General features: G+C 41.9%; 1 protein-coding gene across 3 annotated transcripts in view; it reads left to right on the forward strand.

Moving 5' to 3' along the window:
* Window positions 1-278: 278 nt before the first annotated feature.
* med27 (mediator complex subunit 27) overlaps window positions 279-19,161 on the forward strand; it is a 113,865-nt gene continuing 94,982 nt past the window's right edge. For 2 of the 3 annotated variants that reach the window (XM_084176876.1, XM_084176878.1), the window contains exons 1-2: window positions 285-495; window positions 2,416-2,560. In XM_084176876.1, coding sequence (XP_084033002.1) covers window positions 293-495; window positions 2,416-2,560 — 348 coding nt within the window. In that variant the 5' untranslated portion in view covers window positions 285-292. Of the gene's footprint in view, window positions 496-2,415; window positions 2,561-19,161 lie in introns of all 3 variants that reach the window. The other variant, XM_084176877.1, reaches the window with a different exon arrangement.

Below are 19,161 nucleotides of genomic sequence, written 5' to 3' on the forward strand. Positions count from 1 at the left end.
CATGGTCCTGATGGCCACACAAAGCAATGGGTGTAGAGCCTACACATTTCTACAGGGTCATATGAAGCCAAATTATTGTCACAGGCAGACAGTGACACAATGCACAATGTTTGTAGACAGCAAACTTAGCAATGATTTAAAAAAAAAATGGATTAAGGGGGAAATGTTATACCTGTTGGCAAACGAGAGCACATGTGTGGGCACGGGAAGAGAGAACTACAATTCCCTTGCTACATGCACTCCAAGTTATTGACGTTGTTTATGCGACGTACATTTCCAGCGTGTGGGGAAAATGGCGGACGCAATGAACGTCGGTGTGAATTTAGAAGCATTTTCTCAAGCAATAAATGCTATTCAGGCACTTCGTTCGAGTGTAACAAGGGTTTTTGACTCTCTGAAAGATGGGATGAAAAACAAAGAAACCCTTGAAGGACGCGAAAAGGTTTTTATTACCGAGTTTCAAGATAACCTGCAGTCTGTAAATCGCGACTTGAAGTGAGTAACGTTCGTTAGCCGTAGCTAACGTTAGCTGTAAACAGAGGAATATGCGAAATATTTGCTGTAAATAGACAAGATAGCGTGCTATTTAGTTATAGTCCGTGAGGAATGAATGTATTACTAAAAAGTTATGTCCAGCTAACGTTAGCTAGTATACATTACTTGTTGAAATATAAATGGTGTGTGTATATGTAACGTTAGCCTAGCTTGTGTGAGCGCAAGCGCAATTAATAATAATAATATTTATTTATATAGCGCTTTTCATTACAAAGATAATAAAAGGCTGTGCGTGATGATGTAGTGTACGTAAAAAAAACATTTGTGGTTAAATTCCCATCTACTGATTACAAAAAATACAAGTTAAATGGGTTTCCATCGCATTTTCAACTCTATTGATGAATGTTACATTATATAGTGAGTGCCCACTCTGCTATTGGCACGTGCGCTGTAGCCAACAGCGCCATATAGCCTACATGATGAGATTATTATGGACAAAGGAGTGGGATTATTTGTATTTGTCAAACGGCAGCAAGCATCGATCATCATGTCACCAGAATAAGACCCTCAATATTTATTGGAAAGTAGCATCAAGCTCATCACCGTGCACTTTCACCACACTGTGAAGTTCATCATAATTGATTCAGTCTGTAGCCTAATAACATTTACATTTACGTCATTTAGCAGACGCTCTTATCCAGAGCGATTTACAGTTAGTGAGTGCATACATTATTGTTACCCCATATGTAACTCTGTGTTGTTGTTTTTATCGCACTGCTTTGCTTTATCTTGGCCAGGTCGCAGTTGTAAATGAGAACTTGTTCTCAACTGGTTTACCTGGTTAAATAAAGGTGAAATAAAAAAAATACTTATTTTTTTTATTTTTTTTCATACCCCCCCGTGGGAATCGAACCCACAACCCTGGCGTTGCAAACGCCATGCTCTACCAACTGCATGCTAATAAACTGCATGCTTTCCCAACGAGTCTAGTGGGAGGACCACACATGTCATCACGTGACTCCAAGTTTACTTTGATATGATGGTTATTATATCAATATTTGCGCATAAAAGCTTTCCACCAACATTTCTCGCATAATTCATTTTACAGACACAAAAATATATCACCTTGTCTAGCATATTATTTTTTGTAGACATTTGGAAAGTTTACCAACAAAAATTATGTTTCCATCAGGCCTGTCATGACATTTTGGGGCGGCAGGTAGCTTAGTGGTTAAGAGCGTTGTGCCAGTAACCGAAAGGTCACTGGTTCTAATCCCCGAGTCGACTAGGTGAAAAATCTGTCGATGTGCCCTTGAGCAAGGCACTTAACCCTGATTGCTCCTGTAAGTCGCTCTGGATAAGAGCGTCTGCTAAAATGACTGAAATGAAAATGAAATGAAATTTTGTATCCGACTTACTTTACTCACATAAAAGGGTGGATGGAAACCTGTTTTTTTTTAACCATTTGTTGCGCTAGCTAGGTACTATTGATATGAAGGACTCTAAGATAAATGTTAATCTCCCACAAAGGAATATGCTGTAATATGCAGCAATGCTGTAAAATCTAGATTATGTTTTGTGCACTACTTTGCATATTTAGCAATGCTGTAGAACCGTGCACCTCTAAAACAAAAAACTGGTTTAAAAATACGAGGAACTGTTGCAAAAGTATTAATAACATCAGTTTTGTGAAATATGAACAGAAAAGCACTCTTAATTGAAAATATTGGGCATTTGCTATGTGCATGTTTTCTTTGGATAGTCTAGTAAATCTTAGATGATTAAGATACATGTGTATGGATACAGATTCTGTATTGTGATGGCTCCTTTGTAGTGAATCTATACGGTTGTCTTTTTATGGATGTGTTAAAGTGAAAAACAAGCCTATTCTAACAGCTGCTATTCTATGTACTTATGTAGTGAATTGGAACGCCTCAGTACCCTGGTTGGCAGACCTTCAGAGAGTCATCCCCTTCACAACAGTGGCCTGTTGAGTCTGGACCCAGTTCAGGACAAGACTCCGCTGTACAGTCAGCTCCTTCAGGCTTACAAGTGGTCTAACAAGGTAGGCTAAGCTTTTCTACTGGGCTACAAACGACAAAATACTACAAGGCCAGTATTCAATCGTAGTACGTACTGGGTTTTCTGCAATGCAGTTTCCCTCATGTTGTGTCAAAGATCTTGTGGAGTATTTCCTTTTGATGTCAATGTGAAGCCACTCCCATCCTTAAAAATATTTGTTTGAATCCCCACTATTATCCCAATTAACGCATTGTAAACACTTGATAATGTAGCTCCCGTTTCATCCGTGATACGCTTCCAGTGTATTAGCTAAAAACCTACAATGACAGACTGCATTCCTTACGTGAATATTATGTCCCCAGTGTCTTATTTTTATTTCAGGGTGACTGTTGCCTTTACATCTCGCTCCGAAAAGGGTGCTCACCTAGTCACCATAGTGTAATAATATTGTTTTAGAAATAAGATTATTATGTATCACTGAGACAGTTTTCTGACCATGTTTTGGATTGCATGTGATGGAGCCAGTCACAATGTTTGATGTAGCCTAATATAAAAGTCCAGGGCTCTCCTGTTGAGAATGCACAGATGGCACCCACTCCAGTAGCTGATACACTTGTGCCTGAAGTGATCTTGAACCCCATGTTCAATGTCCATTTTCATGGGGTACTTTGGCTTCCTTTGATCACTTGGCTTTCAGAAGAAAATAACTCAATGAATGTTATTGCCCTTGCATACAAGACTCCCTCCTAGTGCTCTTATAGTGGATTGCTCTTACAGTGGCTTGCGAAAGTATTCACCCTCCTTGGCATTTTTCCTATTTTGTTGCCTTACAACCTGGAATTTAAATGGATTTTGGGGGGGTTTGTATCATTTGATTTACACAACATGCCTACCACTTTGAAGATGCAATTTTTTTGTGTGTGAAACAAACAAGAAATAAGACCAATAAAATGAACTTGAGCGTGCATAACTTCACCCCCCCAAAGTCAATACTTTGTAGAGCCACCTTTTGCAGCAATTACAGCTGCAAGTCTCTTGAGGTATGTCTCTATAAGCTTGGCACATCTAGCCACTGGGATTTTTGCCCATTCTTCAAAGCAAAACTTCTCCAGCTCCTTCAAGTTGGATGGGTTCCGCTGGTGTACAGCAATCTTTAAGTCATAACACAGATTCTCAATTGGATTGAGGTCTGGGCTTTGACTAGGCCATTCCAAGACATTTAAATGTTTCCCCTTAAACCACTCGAGTGTTGCTTTAGTAGTATGCTTAGGGTCATTGTCCTGCTGGTAGGTGAACCTCCGTCCCAGTCTCAAATCTCTGGAAGACTGAAACAGGTTTCCCTCAAGAATTTCCCTGTATTTAGCGCCATCCATCATTCCTTCAATTCTGACCAGTTTCCTAGTCCCTGCCGATGGAAAAACATCCCCACAGCTAAGCATGGTGGTGGCAGTGTCAAACTGCACATTTTAGAGTGGCCTGTATATAGATGTCTAGCCTAGCTCTTTCAGGTAATACATTCAATGCAGTATTAGCCTTATATTTAGCTAAATAATTATGGGTTATGCATAATACGCTTCTAACTTATAGCTTCTGTCTCTTGCACAATACGCAAGCACCTGTGCTCCACTGGCCTCTCCTTAAAAAATGCTCCTTAGCTCTTCGAGGCCCATGCAGGAAAAGCTAGACTAGAATAGCTTGCAGGACATTTTTTTGTTTGTTGCATTTCTTATACCAATAGACAATTTGAAGAGGGGCGCAAGCTCTTTTTTGATTAATGTTAAATACAGCAGCCAATAGAACTCACGGGTAGTTTGAAAGAAGAGCGAACACGCAATGGTGGTAGGCTATAGGCAGTGGTGTAAAGTACTTAAGGAAAAATACTTTGAAGTACTACTTAAGTCGTTTTTTGGAGTATCTGTACTTAAATTTTTGACAACTTTTACTCCACTACATTCCTAAAGAAAATAATGTACTTTTTACTCCATACATTTTCTCAGATACCAAAAAGTACTTGTTACTTTTCAAATGCTCAGGCAGGACAGCAATATGGTCCAATTCACACACCTATCAATATAACACGTTGTCATCCCTACTGCCTCTGATCTGGCGGATTCACTAAACACAAATACTGTGTTTGTAAATGATGTCTGAGTGTTGGAGCGTGCCCCTGGCTGACTGTTATTTATATATTTTTTAATTATCGTGCTGTCTGGTTTGCTTAATATAAGGAATTCTATGTGTAGTATTTACTTTTACTTTGTACTTTTACTCAAGTATGACAATTGAGTACTTTTCCCACCACTGTACTTAAGTATATTTAAAACCAGATACTTTTAGACTTTTACTCAAGTAGAATTTTACTGGCTGACTTTCACTTTTACTTGAGTCATTTTCTATTAAGGTATCTTTACTTTTACTCAAGTACAGTGGGGGAAAAAAGTATTTAGTCAGCCAACAATTGTGCAAGTTCTCCCACTTAAAAAGATGAGAGGCCTGTAATTTTCATCATAGGTACACGTCAACTATGACAGACAAAATGAGATTTTTTTTCTCCAGAAAATCACATTGTAGGATATTTAATGAATTTATTTGCAAATTATGGTGGAAAATAAGTATTTGGTCACCTACAAACAAGCAAAATTTCTGGCTCTCACAGACCTGTAACTTCTTCTTTAAGAGGCTCCTCTGTCCTCCACTCGTTACCTGTATTAATGGCACCTGTTTGAACTTATCAGTATAAAAGACACCTGTCCACAACCTCAAACAGTCACACTCCAAACTCCACTATGGCCAAGACCAAAGAGCTGTCAAAGGACACCAGAAACAAAATTGTAGACCTGCACCAGGCTGGGAAGACTGAATCTGCAATAGGTAAGCAACTTGGTTTGAAGAAATCAACTGTGGGAGCAATTATTAGGAAATGGAAGACATACAAGACCACTGATAATCTCCCTCGATCTGGGGCTCCACGCAAGATCTCACCCCGTGGGGTCAAAATGATCACAAGAACGGTGAGCAAAAATCCCAGAACCACACGGGGGGACCTAGTGAATGACCTGCAGAGCTGGGACCAAAGTAACAAAGACTACCATCAGTAACACACTACGCCGCCAGGGACTCAAATCCTGCAGTGCCAGACGTGTCCCCCTGCTTAAGCCAGTACATGTCCAGGCCCGTCTGAAGTTTGCTAGAGTGCATTTGGATGATCCAGAAGAGGATTGGGAGAATGTCATATGGTCAGATGAAACCAAAATATAACTTTTTGGTAAAAACTCAACTCGTCGTGTTTGGAGGACAAAGATTGCTGAGTTGCATCCAAAGAACACCATACCTACTGTGAAGCATGGGGGTGGAAACATCATGCTTTGGGGCTGTTTTTCTGCAAAGGGACCAGGACGACTGATCCGTGTAAAGGAAAGAATGAATGGGGCCATGTATCGTGAGATTTTGAGTGAAAACCTCCTTCCATCAGCAAGGGCATTGAAGATGAAACGTGGCTGGGTCTTTCAGCATGACAATGATCCCAAACACACCGCCCGGGCAACGAAGGAGTGGCTTCGTAAGAAGCATTTCAAGGTCCTGGAGTGGCCCAGCCAGTCTCCAGATCTCAACCCCATAGAAAATCTTTGGAGGGTGTTGAAAGTCCGTGTTGCCCAGCGACAGCCCCAAAACATCACTGCTCTAGAGGAGATCTGCATGGAGGAATGGGCCAAAATAACAGCAACAGTGTGTGAAAACCTTGTGAAGACTTACAGAAAACGTTTGACCTGTGTCATTGCCAACAAAGGGTATATAACAAAGTATTGAGAAACTTTTGTTATTGACCAAATACTTATTTTCCACCATAATTTGCAAATAAATTCATAAAAAATTCTACAATGTGATTTTCTGGATTATTTTTTCTCATTTTGTCTGTCATAGTTGACGTGTACCTATGATGAAAATTACAGGCCTCTCTCATCTTTTTAAGTGGGAGAACTTGCACAATTGGTGGCTGACTAAATACTTTTTTCCCCCACTGTATGAAAACTGAGTACTTTTTCCACCACTGGCTATAGGGTACTAGGGGGTAACTAGCCCCACCCTAAGAACAATGTCTAATTGCTGACACAAAAAAAGCAACGTTTCGAGAGAATTTTTTTTGATGGTATGTGGATGAAGGTCATGCTTAGGCGAATAAACTATAAAGGGAAATAAAGGGCTACAGTTGACACTTTTTTAGTTATTTCATGAAATTAGAAAAGGTGTGTTTTTTAAAAGTACCGGGGTAACTGCCCCCCCTCCCCCCCATGGGGTAACACTCTTATGCTCTGCTATTGCACAATTCTAATTTGTACATAAGTTGCAAATAAAGCTATCCCCAGTAAAATTGGATCCCAACTCATGAGCCCACCTCCTGCACTGCTCACACCTAATCCAGTCCCCACCTGTGACTGAAAACAGGGGGAGAGATGCCAATTGAAAAGCTCTCTCTTAAAAATAGAGCTAGCTATATGACAGAAAATGCTGTGTAAAAGACCTAAGAGGCTATAAAGTAACATTAACTCTAAAGCTACTAGTGGAAACATTTACAACTGCAATTAAGTTACGTTATGTTTTTAATGTATTTTACCTCAGACGATCTGGTAGTAAGGTTGGTAGCTAGCACTCCTAGCAGCTTATGCTAACTAGCTAGCTGGCGAGCATTTACTGGTAGTGAAGCTGCTAGCTAGCAAGTTAGCATAAACTAGCGCAGCACGTTAGTGGCTTCTGCCGCCTGCAAGTTATATCATTTCAGTGAAAAAGTGGTCAGTCAAAGCTGATTTGTTTTCAGTGATGATGATAAATATATGCGAATATATCCAGAATTCTGCTATTTTATATAAGAAATTGAATGATCTATCAATAATTTTGAATGTTTGATATCATCCTATTTTTTATATCAATAATTCTAATTATTGATATAAATAATTCAGTGTTTAATATAAAAACAGTTGAATATATGATATCGATAATTCAATTTTGTATATAAAAAATGCTATTTATTGATATAAAAAAATCTAATTGTTGATATCGAAAATAATATTGTTGATATCAAGAAATACAATTATTGATATAAAAATTTGTATGAATATATTTTAAAACTGCATTCCATACATTATCTGAACCGTTGCCTCTTTAGGTCCGTGACCACCCGAACTTGATCAACGGTTAGTATCTGCTAAGTTAATTTAAAAAATACATGTAATCTCCCATTCCAGTGTGTTTCTTTCTTTGCCCAAAGGGAGGATAAAAGCAGTTGATCAATAGCAGTTTTCCAGCTATTGATCAGTCGGCTAAGGCTGCATACCACTGCTGTCTTTTCCCATGTCTGTATCCGACTTGCTCGCCAACTTAATTCCTCACGGTCATGGGCAGAGGGCACCCACCCAAATCCACTCTGAAGTTTCATTTCTTATGGTAGTTTGTCTCACATCAACAGTACTTTCCCTTGTCATTACCAGTGCATGTGGAACTCCGGATGTTGTTGAACTGCTTTTTGGATGTACACTGAACAAAAATATAGCGTTTTGTGTGGTTGGTGAAGGGCGGGAGGTGTCTGGAGAGAGATTAGCTCTGTCTCCCCCATGCCTCCAGAGGGGGCCCAGAGAAGGGCCGGGGCTCTGGTGCAGGGGTATCGACGCTCCCCGTGCACTTGGCCCAAGACTGCAGCGCTGACCCTTTCTCCTGCGGTCTCTATGTTAATGTAAACACAATCGATTAGAGAATTACCAGTTCCGCAAATATAGAGGAAGCAACAACAAAAAAAGTTGGCACAGTTGTGCTGTGACTCATGTGTGCACAAATGGTAGGCTATACCCAAGCTAGTGGTAAACCAAGGTCATTAACAAGGGTACATGATGCTTCTGGAATTGTCATTAATCTCAGGTTCTTTTTAGTTTTTCCATGAATTGCTTTCCAGGATATTCAAAAACATAAAATGATAACAAAGTGTGAAACATGATACAGCCTGGTTTCGAGACAGGATATATGCAAGAATGAGTAAACAAACATTTAATTAAAGGGAAACATGTTCAGCCCACGGCTACTACTTGTCACTCACCATAGACCAACTTTAGATATGTTCAATTTAAGAAAGCTCAAGGTCCATTTTGTCCTGGGGCCTAGACTATTATGTTTAATAAAAACATATTTTTCTTCCTATTTCTCTAATGTAAGGTGACCATGTATCTCACTTGGTAGCCTGTTTGCCCAGTCAAGGTGAATTACATATTAGCCAACTCCTCTGACCGCTGTCTCTCTGTGTGAAAATGCACACAAGCTCCTACATTAATACATAATAAAACGTTTTCTAAACCTATTACATTAAAATCCAAATCTAATTGTATTTGTCACAGGTGTAGACTAACGGTGAAATGCTTACTTATGGGCCCCAACAATGCAGAGAAAAGTAGAACAATTATAGAAAGATAATAACATGAGGAATACACAGTGAGTAACGATAACTTGGCTTCCTAATATTGAGTTTCAACCCCCTCCCTTTTGCCCTCAGAACAGCTTCAATTTGTTGGGGCATGGACAATCTACAAGGGTGTCGAAAGCGTTCCACAGGGATGCTGGCCCATCTTGACTCCAATGCTTCCCACAGTTGTGTCAAGTTGGCTGGATGTCCTTTGGGTGGTGGACCATTTTTGATACACACGGGAAACTGTTGAGCGTGAAAAACCCAGCAGCGTTGCAGTTCTTGACACAAACCGGTGTGCCTGGCACCTACTACCATACTCAGTTCAAAGGTACTTTTGTCTTGCCCATTCACCCTCTGAATGGTACACATACACAATCCATGTCTCAATTGTCTCAAGGCTTAAAAATCCTTCTTTAACCTGTCTCCTCCCCTTCATCTACACTGATTGAAGTGGATTTAACAAGTGACCTCAAAAAGGGATCATAGCTTTCACCTGGTCAGTCTGTCATGGATAGAGCTGGTGTTCCTAATGTTTTGGACACTCAGTGTATACATGGGGTACCAGTACAAAGTCGATGTGCAGGGGTACGAGGTAATTTAGGTAATTATGTACATATAGGTAGGGGTAAAGTGACTAAGCAACAGGAAAGATAATAATCAGTATTATTATTAGTATTATAAGCAGCATTCTGATCCAAATCCAAAATGCTTGTGACAAAGACTTTTCGGTGTCTAAGACTACATGCCAGTGAAAATAATATATTGGTTTGTTAACTACATCACTATTGACTGCTTAATCATAATTGCCTGCTAAATCAATGCATTAGCCTACATTATTTTAGTCCTTAGTTGAATAGTGGTTCTATCACACCTCTTTCTCTTAGGTCAGTGGTCGGCAACCTGTGGCTCTTGTTTTTAGTTAAAGCAGTATAATAAATATAAATTACAATCAAACCTGTTTGCATTATAATACTTGTGTATCTGTGTTTTATTATGCAATTCCATGTGGGTGTTGATGTGGGTATTTCAAGTAATCACTGGAGAACAATATTTCCTTTGTTGGTAGGTTTTTAAATCCAAAAAGTAACATCACTCCTGTAGCATATTTACTGTATGTTCACGAGTTTCGATTCTCCCTGCAACTTCACCAGACAGCCACTGTGTCCACTGCTCTGTGGCCCTGGACGTCAGATTTCATGGTAATTTGATTGTGATCTATCCGTGGTGCTGAATATCATATATTGCCGCTGTTGTGCTCTAAAAGGGCTGGAATGTCTTGTGTGGCAGGTGTCATCAATAAGGGGTCATAGCTTTCATTTGGATTCACCTGGTCAGTCTATGTCATGGAAAGAGCATGTTTTGTACACTCACAGTGCTTTCGGAAAGTATTCAGACCCCTTGACTTTTTCCACATTTTGTTACGTTACAGCCTTATTCTAAAGTGGATTAAATAAATAAAAATACTATTCAATCTACACACAATACCCCGTAATGACAAATTGAAAACAGGTTTTTAGAGTTTTTTGCAAATTTATTAAAAAATAAAAACGATACCTTATTTACGTATTCAGACCCTTTGCTATGAGACTCGAAATTTAGCTCAGATGCATCTTGTTTCCATTGATAATCCTTGAGATGTTTCTACAACTTGATTGGAGTCCACCTGTGGTAAATTTAATTGATTGGACATGATTTGGAAAGGCACACACCTGTCTATAGAAGGTCCCACAGTTGACAGTGCATGTCAGAGCAAAAACCAAACCATGAGGTCGAAGGAACTGTCCGTAGAGCTCCGAGACAGGATTGTGTCGAGACACAGATCTGGGGAAGGGTACCAAAAAATGTCTGCAGCATTGCAGGTCCCCAAGAAAACAGTGGCCTCCATCATTCTTAAATGGCAGAAGTTTGGAACAACGAAGACTCTTCATAGAGCTGGCCGCCCGGCCAAACTGAGCAATCGTGGGAGAAAGGCCTTGGTCAGGGAGGTGACCAAGAACGCGATGGTCACTCTGACATAGCTCTAGAGTTCCTCTGTGGAGATGGGAGAACCTTCCAGAAGGACAACCATCTCTGCAGCACTCCACCAATCAGGCTTTTATGGTAGAGTGGCCAGACCGAAGCCACTGCTCAGTAAAAAGCACATGACAGCCCACTTGTAGTTTCCCAAAAGGCACATAAAGACTCAGACCTTGAGAAACAAGATTCTCTGGTCTGATGAAACCAAGATTAAAGTCCTTGGCATGAATGCCAGGCGTTACGTCTGGAGGAAACCTGGCACCATCCCTACAGTGAAGCGTGGTGTTGGCAGCATCATGCGGTGGGGATGTTTTTCAGCAACAGGTACTGGGATACTAGACAGGATCGAGTCAAAGATGAACGGAGCAAAGTACAGAGAGATCCTTGATGGAAACCCTGCTCCAGAGCGCTCAGGACCTCAGACTGGGGCGAGGGTTCACTGTCCAACAGGACAACGACCGTAAGCACACAGCCAAGACAACGCAGCAGTGGCTTCGGGACAAGTCTCTGAATGTCCTTGAGTGGCCCAGCCAGAGCCCGGACTTGAACCCGATCAAACATCTCTGGAGAGACCTGAAAATAGCTGTGCAGCAACGCTCCCCATCCAACCTGACTGAGTTTTTCATTTATTTATTTTATTTCACCTTTATTTAACCAGGTAAGCCAGTTGAGAACAAGTTCTCATTTACAACTGCGACCTGGCCAAGATAAAGCAAAGCAGTGCGATAAAAACAACACAGAGTTACATATGGGGTAAAAAAACATAAAGTCAAAAATACAACAGAAAATATATATACAGTGTGTGCAAATGTAGCAAGTTATGGAGGTAAGGCAATAAATAGGCTATAGTGCAAAATAATTACAATAGTATTAACACTGGAATGCTAGATGTGCAAGAGATTATGTGCAAATAGAGATACTGGGGTGCAAAATAAATAACAATATAGGGATGAGGTAGTTGGGTGGGCTAATTTCAGATGGGCTGTGTACAGGTGCAGTGATCGGTAAGGTGCTCTGACAACTGATGCTTAAAGTTAGTGAGGGAGATAAGAGTCTCCAGCTTCAGAGATTTTTGCAATTCGTTCCAGTCATTGGCAGCAGAGAACTGGAAGGAATGGCGGCCAAAGGAGGTGTTGGCTTTGGGAATGACCAGTGAGATATACCTGCTGGAGCGCAGACTACGGGTGGGTGCTGCTATGGTGACCAATGAGCTAAGATAAGGCGGGGATTTGCCTAGCAGTGATTTATAGATGGCCTGGAGCCAGTGGGTTTGACGACGAACATGTAGTGAGGACCAGCCAACAAGAGCGTACAGGTCACAGTGGTGGGTAGTGTATGGGGCTTTGGAGACAAAACGGATGACACTGTGATAGACTACATCCAATTTGCTGAGTAGAGTGTTGGAGGCTATTTTGTAAATGACATCGCCGAAGTCAAGGATCGGTAGGATAGTCAGTTTTACGAGGGCATGTTTGGCAGCATGAGTGAAGGAGGCTTTGTTCCGAAATAGGAAGCCGATTCTAGATTTAACTTTGGATTGGAGATGCTTAATGTGAGTCTGGAAGGAGAGTTTACAGTCTAACCAGACACCTAGGTATTTGTAGTTGTCCACATACTCTAGGTCAGACCCGTCGAGAGTGGTGATTCTAGTCGGGTGGGCGGGTGCCAGCAGCGTTCGATTGAAAAGCATGCATTTAGTTTTACTAGTGTTTAAGAGCAGTTGGAGGCTACTGAAGGAGTGTTGTATGGCATTGAAGCTCGTTTGGAGGTTTGTTAACACAGTGTCCAATGAAGGGCCAGATGTATACAAAATGGTGTTGTCTGCGTAGAGGTGGATCTGAGAGTCACCAGCAGCAAGAGCGACATCATTGATATACACAGAGAAAAGTGTCGGCCCAAGAATTGAACCCTGTGGCACCCCCATAGAGACTGCCATAGGTCCAGACAACAGGCCCTCCGATTTGACACACTGAACTCTATCTGAGAAGTAGTTGGTGAACCAGGCGAGGCAGTCATTTGAGAAACCAAGGCTATTTAGTCTGCCAATAAGAATGCGGTGGTTGACAGAGTCGAAAGCCTTGGCCAGGTCGGTGAAGACGGCTGCACAGTACTGTCTATTATCAATCGCGGTTATAATATCGTTTAGGACCTTGAGCGTGGCTGAAGTGCACCCATGACCAGCTCGGAAACCGGATTGCATAGCGGAGAAGGTACGGTGGTATTCGAAATGGTCGGTGATCTGTTTGTTAACTTGGCTTTCAAATACTTTCGAAAGGCAGGGCAGGATGGATATATGTCTGTAGCAGTTTGGATCTAGAGTGTCACCCCCTTTGAAGAGGGGGATGACCGCGGCAGCTTTCCAATCTCTGGGGATCTCAGACGTTATGAAAGAGAGGTTGAACAGACTAGTAATAGGGGTTGCGACAATTTCGGCGGCTAGTTTTAGAAAGAAAGGGTCCAGATTGTCTAGCCCAGCTGATTTGTAGGGGTCCAGATTTTGCAGCTCTTTCAGAACATCAGCTGTCTGAATTTGTGTGAAGGAGAAGCGGGGGGGGGGGGCATGGGCAAGTTGCAGCGGAGGGTGCAGAGTTGGTGGCCGGGGTAGTGGTAGCCAGATGGAAAGCATGGCCAGCCGTAGCAAAATGCTTGTTGAAATTCTCGATTATTGTAGATTTATCGGTGGTGATAGTGTTTTCTAGCCTCAGTGCAGTGGGCAACTGGGAGGAAGTGCTCTTATTCTCCATGGACTTTACAGTGTCCCAAAACTTTTTGGAGTTAGTGCTACAGGATGCAAATTTCTGTTTGAAAAAGTTAGCATTTGCTTTCCTGACTGCTTGTGTATATTGGTTCCTAACTTCCCTGAAAAGTTGCATATCACGGGGGCTATTTGATGCTAATGCAGTACGCCACAGGATGTTTTTGTGCTGGTCAAGGGCAGTCAAGTCTGAGGAGAACCAGGGGCTATATCGGTTCTTAGTTCTATATTTTTTGAATGGGGCATGTTTATTTAAGATTGAGAGGAAATTACTTTTAAGGAACAACCAGGCATCCTCTACTGACGGAATGAGATCTATATCCATCCAGGATACCTGGGCCAGGTCAATTAGGAAGGCCTGCTCGCTAAAGTGTTTTAGGGAGCGTTTGACAGTGATGAGGGGTGGTCGTTTGACCGCGGACCCGTTACGGACGCAGGCAATAAGGCAGTGATCGCTGAGATCCTGGTTGAAGACAGCTGAGGTGTATTTAGAGGGTATGTTAGTCAGGATGATATCTATGAGGGTACCCATGTTTACGGATTTAGGGTTGTACCTGGTAGTTTCGTTGATAATTTGCGTGAGATTGAGGGCATCTAGTTTGGATTGTAGGATGGCCGGGGTATTAAGCATATCCCAATTTAGGTCACCAAGCAGTACGAACTCTGAGGATAAATGGGGGGCAATCAATTCACATATGGTGTCCAGGGCACAGCTGGGGGCTGAGGGGGGTCTGTAGCAAGCGGCAACAGTGAGAGACTTATTTCTGGAAAGGTGGATTTTTAGAAGTAGAAGCTCAAACTGTTTGGGCACAGACCTGGATAGTATGATAGAGCTCTGCAGGCTATCTCTACAGTAGATTGCAACTCCATCCCCTTTGGCAGTTCTATCTAGACGGAAAATGTTATAGTTGGGGATGGAAATTTCAGAATTTTTGGTGGCCTTCCTGAGCCAGGATTCAGACACTGCTAGAACATCAGGGTTGGCGGAGTGTGCTAACGCAGTGAATAACTCAAACTTAGGAAGTAGACTTCTGATATTTACGTGCAAGAAACCAAGACTTTTGCGATTACAGAAGTCAGCAAATGATAGCGCCTGGGGAGTATGAGTGATACTGAGGGCTGCAGGGCCTGGGTTAGCCTCTACATCACCAGAGGAACAGAGGAGGACTAGAATAAGGATACGGCTAAAGGCTTTAAGAACTGGTCTTCTAGTGCGTTGGGTACATAGAATAAAGGGGGCAGATTTCCGGGTGTTGTAGAAAAGATTCAGGGCATTATGTACAGACAAGGATATGGAAGGATATGAGTAAAGTGGAGGTAAACCTAAGCGTTGGGTAACAATGAAAGAGATAGCATCACTGGAGGCACCAATTGAGTCGGTCTCCGCGTGTATGGGGGGTGGGACAAAGGAGCTATCTAAGGCAGGTTTAGCTGGGCTGGGGGATCTACAGTGAAATAGTACAATTAGAAATAACCGAAACAACAATAAGCTAACCATGTTTGGGCTGAGGCTAAACATAAACAGGATGTAGTACCGTAAAAAGGAACAGTCCAGCAGACATCAGCTGTATAGCTGAGTTATCATAAGGTCCGGTGAACAGCAATAGGATAGTTCGGAGGCTGCTAAAGCACTAGCGAGTAAGAGGCTAGCGTGTGCTAGCGGGCCGGGGCTAGCAGATGGAATCTTCGTGGTCGACGTCGTAACCACATCAGGCGATTTCGTCGGCAGACCAGTCGTGTAGGATCGGCGGGGCTCCGTGTCAACACTAGGTGGTCCCGTCCGGTTGACAGAGAGGTAGATAGCCCGGAGATGGACCTAGCTCAGGATGATTAGCCAGACCACAGCGTCCATTTTGTTGCAGCTAGCTGGTAGCGATGAATCCGGAGTTAAAGGTCCAGTGATTCAGTGATTCCTGCAGAAAAACTGATATGTTCTGGGTCGATAACGCGCTGTGCAGACTGGCCGAATAATAGTCAAGACTAGAGCTGGCTGGTGAGTGGTGCAGGCCACGGACAATGGTGAAAAACCGCTAACGGTAGCTGATAGCAAGTAGCTAGTTAGCTGGCTACTCCCGTCCGTTAGACCTAGAGGTAGATATGAGCCTGGATCTAGGCTAGCTCGAGGCTAACTGGTGCTTGCATCGGGGGCAGTGGTGATTAGCCAGACAGCAACATCCATTCGGTTGCGGCTAGCTAGTTGCGATCCGGTGATTAATGTCCAAAAATCCAATGTTCTGGGTGAAATACCGCTAACTGTGGCTAATAGCAAGTAGCTTGTTAGCTGGCTAGCTAGTTTCAACTGGAGGTTCTAGATAAAAGGTAAGTCAATAATAGAATCCGTTCCACATTGAGTGAGGCGGGTTGCAGGAAAGTATATTTTGTAGAAGGATGAAAAGTCTGATAGGGAAATATGTACGAAAAATACAAAAAAAACTGGGTATTTACAGGCTATTTACAGACACACGACAAAAACAGAACTGCACTACTACGCCATCTTGGATAACAATTTGAGAGGATCTGCAGAGAAGAATGGGAGAAACGCCCCAAATACAGGTGTGCCATGAAGACTCAATGCTGTAATCGCTGCCAAAGGTGCTTCAACAAAGTACTGAGTAAATTTCCATGGTTTTTACACCAGAAGGTGACTATGCAACATTATTATACATTATAATAACATACCAATAAAAGTAAAGTAAAAATACACAGTAATGACAAATTGGATTATAATGACAAGAAGAAAATTGCATTGACAGATGACTGATTCATTGCATAAGGTAAGGGCTGTAACGTTAGCTACATTGCTAAGCAAGCCAGGTTGACTAGTGTATGGATGTATTACATTAGCAGAGTGGCAGTTTCCCAAAGTTTGGTGTTGACTATGAACTTTACTTAGCTAGCTATGCTTTGTGGGAGATATTGTCAACATTGAGTTAATCCGTAAATATTTAGGACTGGCATTTGGACATGAGCTAACTAACATTAGCTAGCTTCTGTGTCGATGTCAGCTGTTGTTGTCTGGCACTAGCTAGTTAGCTAGCTAATGGCTGAAATAATTTGTGTAAAAACCTTAAATAACTAAATATAGCTAGCCACCTTTCTTTGCCTATTTGTTAGCTACAGAGAGGGAAATAAGTATTTGATCCCCTGCTGATTTTGTACGTTTGCCCACTGACAAAGACATGATCAGTCTATAATTTTAATGGTAGGTTTATTTGAACAGTGAGAGACAAAAAAATCCAGAAAAAACGCATGTCTAAAATGATGTTATAAATTGATTTGCATTTTAATGAGGGAAATAAGTATTTGACCCCTCTGCAAAACATGACTTAGTACTTGGTGGCAAAACCCTTGTTGGCAATCACAGAGGTCAGACGTTTCTTGTAGTTGGCCACCAGGTTTGCACACATCTCAGGAGGGAATTTTTCCCACTCCTCTTTGCAGATCTTCTCCAAGTCATCAAGGTTTCGAGGCTGACATTTGGCAACTCGAACCTTCAGCTCCCTCCACAGATTTTCTATGGGATTAAGGTCTGGAGACTGACTAGGCCACTCCAGGACCTTAATGTGCTTCTTCTTGAGCCACTCCTTTGTTGCCTTGCCGTGTGTTTTGGATCATTGTCATGCTGGAATACCCATCCACGACCCATTTTCAATGCCCTGGCTGAGGGAAGGAGGTTCTCACCCAAGATTTGACGGTACATGGCCCCGTCCATCGTCCCTTTGATGCGGTGAAGTTGTCCTGTCCCCTTAGCAGAAAAACACCCCCAAGCATAATGTTTCCACCTCCATGTTTGACGGTGGGGATGGTGTTCTTGGGGTCATAGGCAGCATTCCTCCTCCTCCAAACACGCGAGTTGAGTTGATGCCAAAGAGCTCGATTTTGGTCTCATCTGACCACAACACTTTCACCCAGTTCTCCTCTGAATCATTCAGATGTTCATTGGCAAACTTCAGACGGGCCTGTATATGTGCTTTCTTGAGCAGGGTGACCTTGCGGGCGCTGCAGGATTTCAGTCCTTCACGGCGTAGTGTGTTACCAATTGTTTTCTTGGTGACTATGGTCCCAGCTGCCTTGAGATCATTGACAAGATCCTCCCGTGTAGTTCTGGGCTGATTCCTCACCGTTCTCATGATCATTGCAACTCCACGAGGTGAGATCTTGCATGGAGCCCCAGGCCGAGGGAGATTGACAGTTATTTTGTGTTTCTTCCATTTGCGAATAATCGCACCAACTGTTGTCACCTTCTCACCAAGCTGCTTGGCGATGGTCTTGTAGCCCATTCCAGCCTTGTGTAGCTCTTTGGTCTTGGCCATGGTGGAGAGTTTGGAATCTGATTGATTTATTGCTTCTGTGGACAGGTGTCTTTTTTATACAGGTAACAAGCTGAGATTCCCTTTAAGAGTGTACTCCTAATCTCAGCTCGTTACCTGTATAAAAGACACCTGGGAGCCAGAAATCAAATACTTATTTCCCTCATTAAATGTTTACACTTTTTTTTTCTGGATGTTTTTGTTGTTATTCTGTCTCTCACTGTTCAAATAAACCTACCATTAAAATTATAGACTGATCATTTCTTTGTCAGTGGGCAAACGTACAAAATCAGCAGGGGATCAAATACTTTTTTTTCCCTCACTGTAACTGGCTGGTGTTACAGCTACAAATGCTAGATGCTAGACTTTAAACAATCAAGCTAACTTTAGCTACCTAGCCAATCAAAATATATATTTGCATTTTTTGGTTAACCTCAGCTTGAATACCACCATATAGCTAGCTATCTACAGTAGCCTAGGTTTGTTCACTTATACTTCTTATGACGGGAAGCCTGGTGCAAGCAGCTGTGTTGTTGCTGAGCAACCGACCCTTGTTAAAACTCTGAGCTTTGGCTAAAAAATATGTTAGCATTGTCAGAAATGCTACAAAAAGGTAGCAAATTGTTGGTTGTTTTGGACAGAAATTAGCATGTGAGAGCGTTCAATCATAAATTTAACCAAAACTGTTGCCCCTACGAACTTATTTAGTCTAATGGTCACTTTATGGACACTGTTGTAGTCTCGTTCTTATCTGATGCCTAGATATTGAGTTGGGTCGGCCCAAAATGTTTTCTTTTTTTCCTAATGCTAATGTCCCAGTTAAAAATCTGGTATGTGGTTCTCGGTTAACGACAATACGACAGGGAGTGTGTTGTGTACCTCCAATCAAGTTGATTTGCGAATTTTCATCGACTTTGGTGTCATGTTGGCTTCGATATGATGGTAGGGAGATTTGAATTTAATATTGAACTTCAATCAATGCCTATGCTATTGTGGGGATATCAACAAAGTTGCTGTAATAATAATATAAATGCATTTAAAATAAAATGTTACTTATTTACTCCCTGATGTCTTTTTTGCTTATTTTTCTTCCTCTCAAATTCTCTATCAATGGAATT

The sequence above is a fragment of the Coregonus lavaretus genome (genome assembly GCF_964263955.1).
Source record: "Coregonus lavaretus genome assembly, chromosome: 14".
Classification (NCBI taxonomy): Eukaryota; Metazoa; Chordata; class Actinopteri; order Salmoniformes; family Salmonidae; genus Coregonus; species Coregonus lavaretus.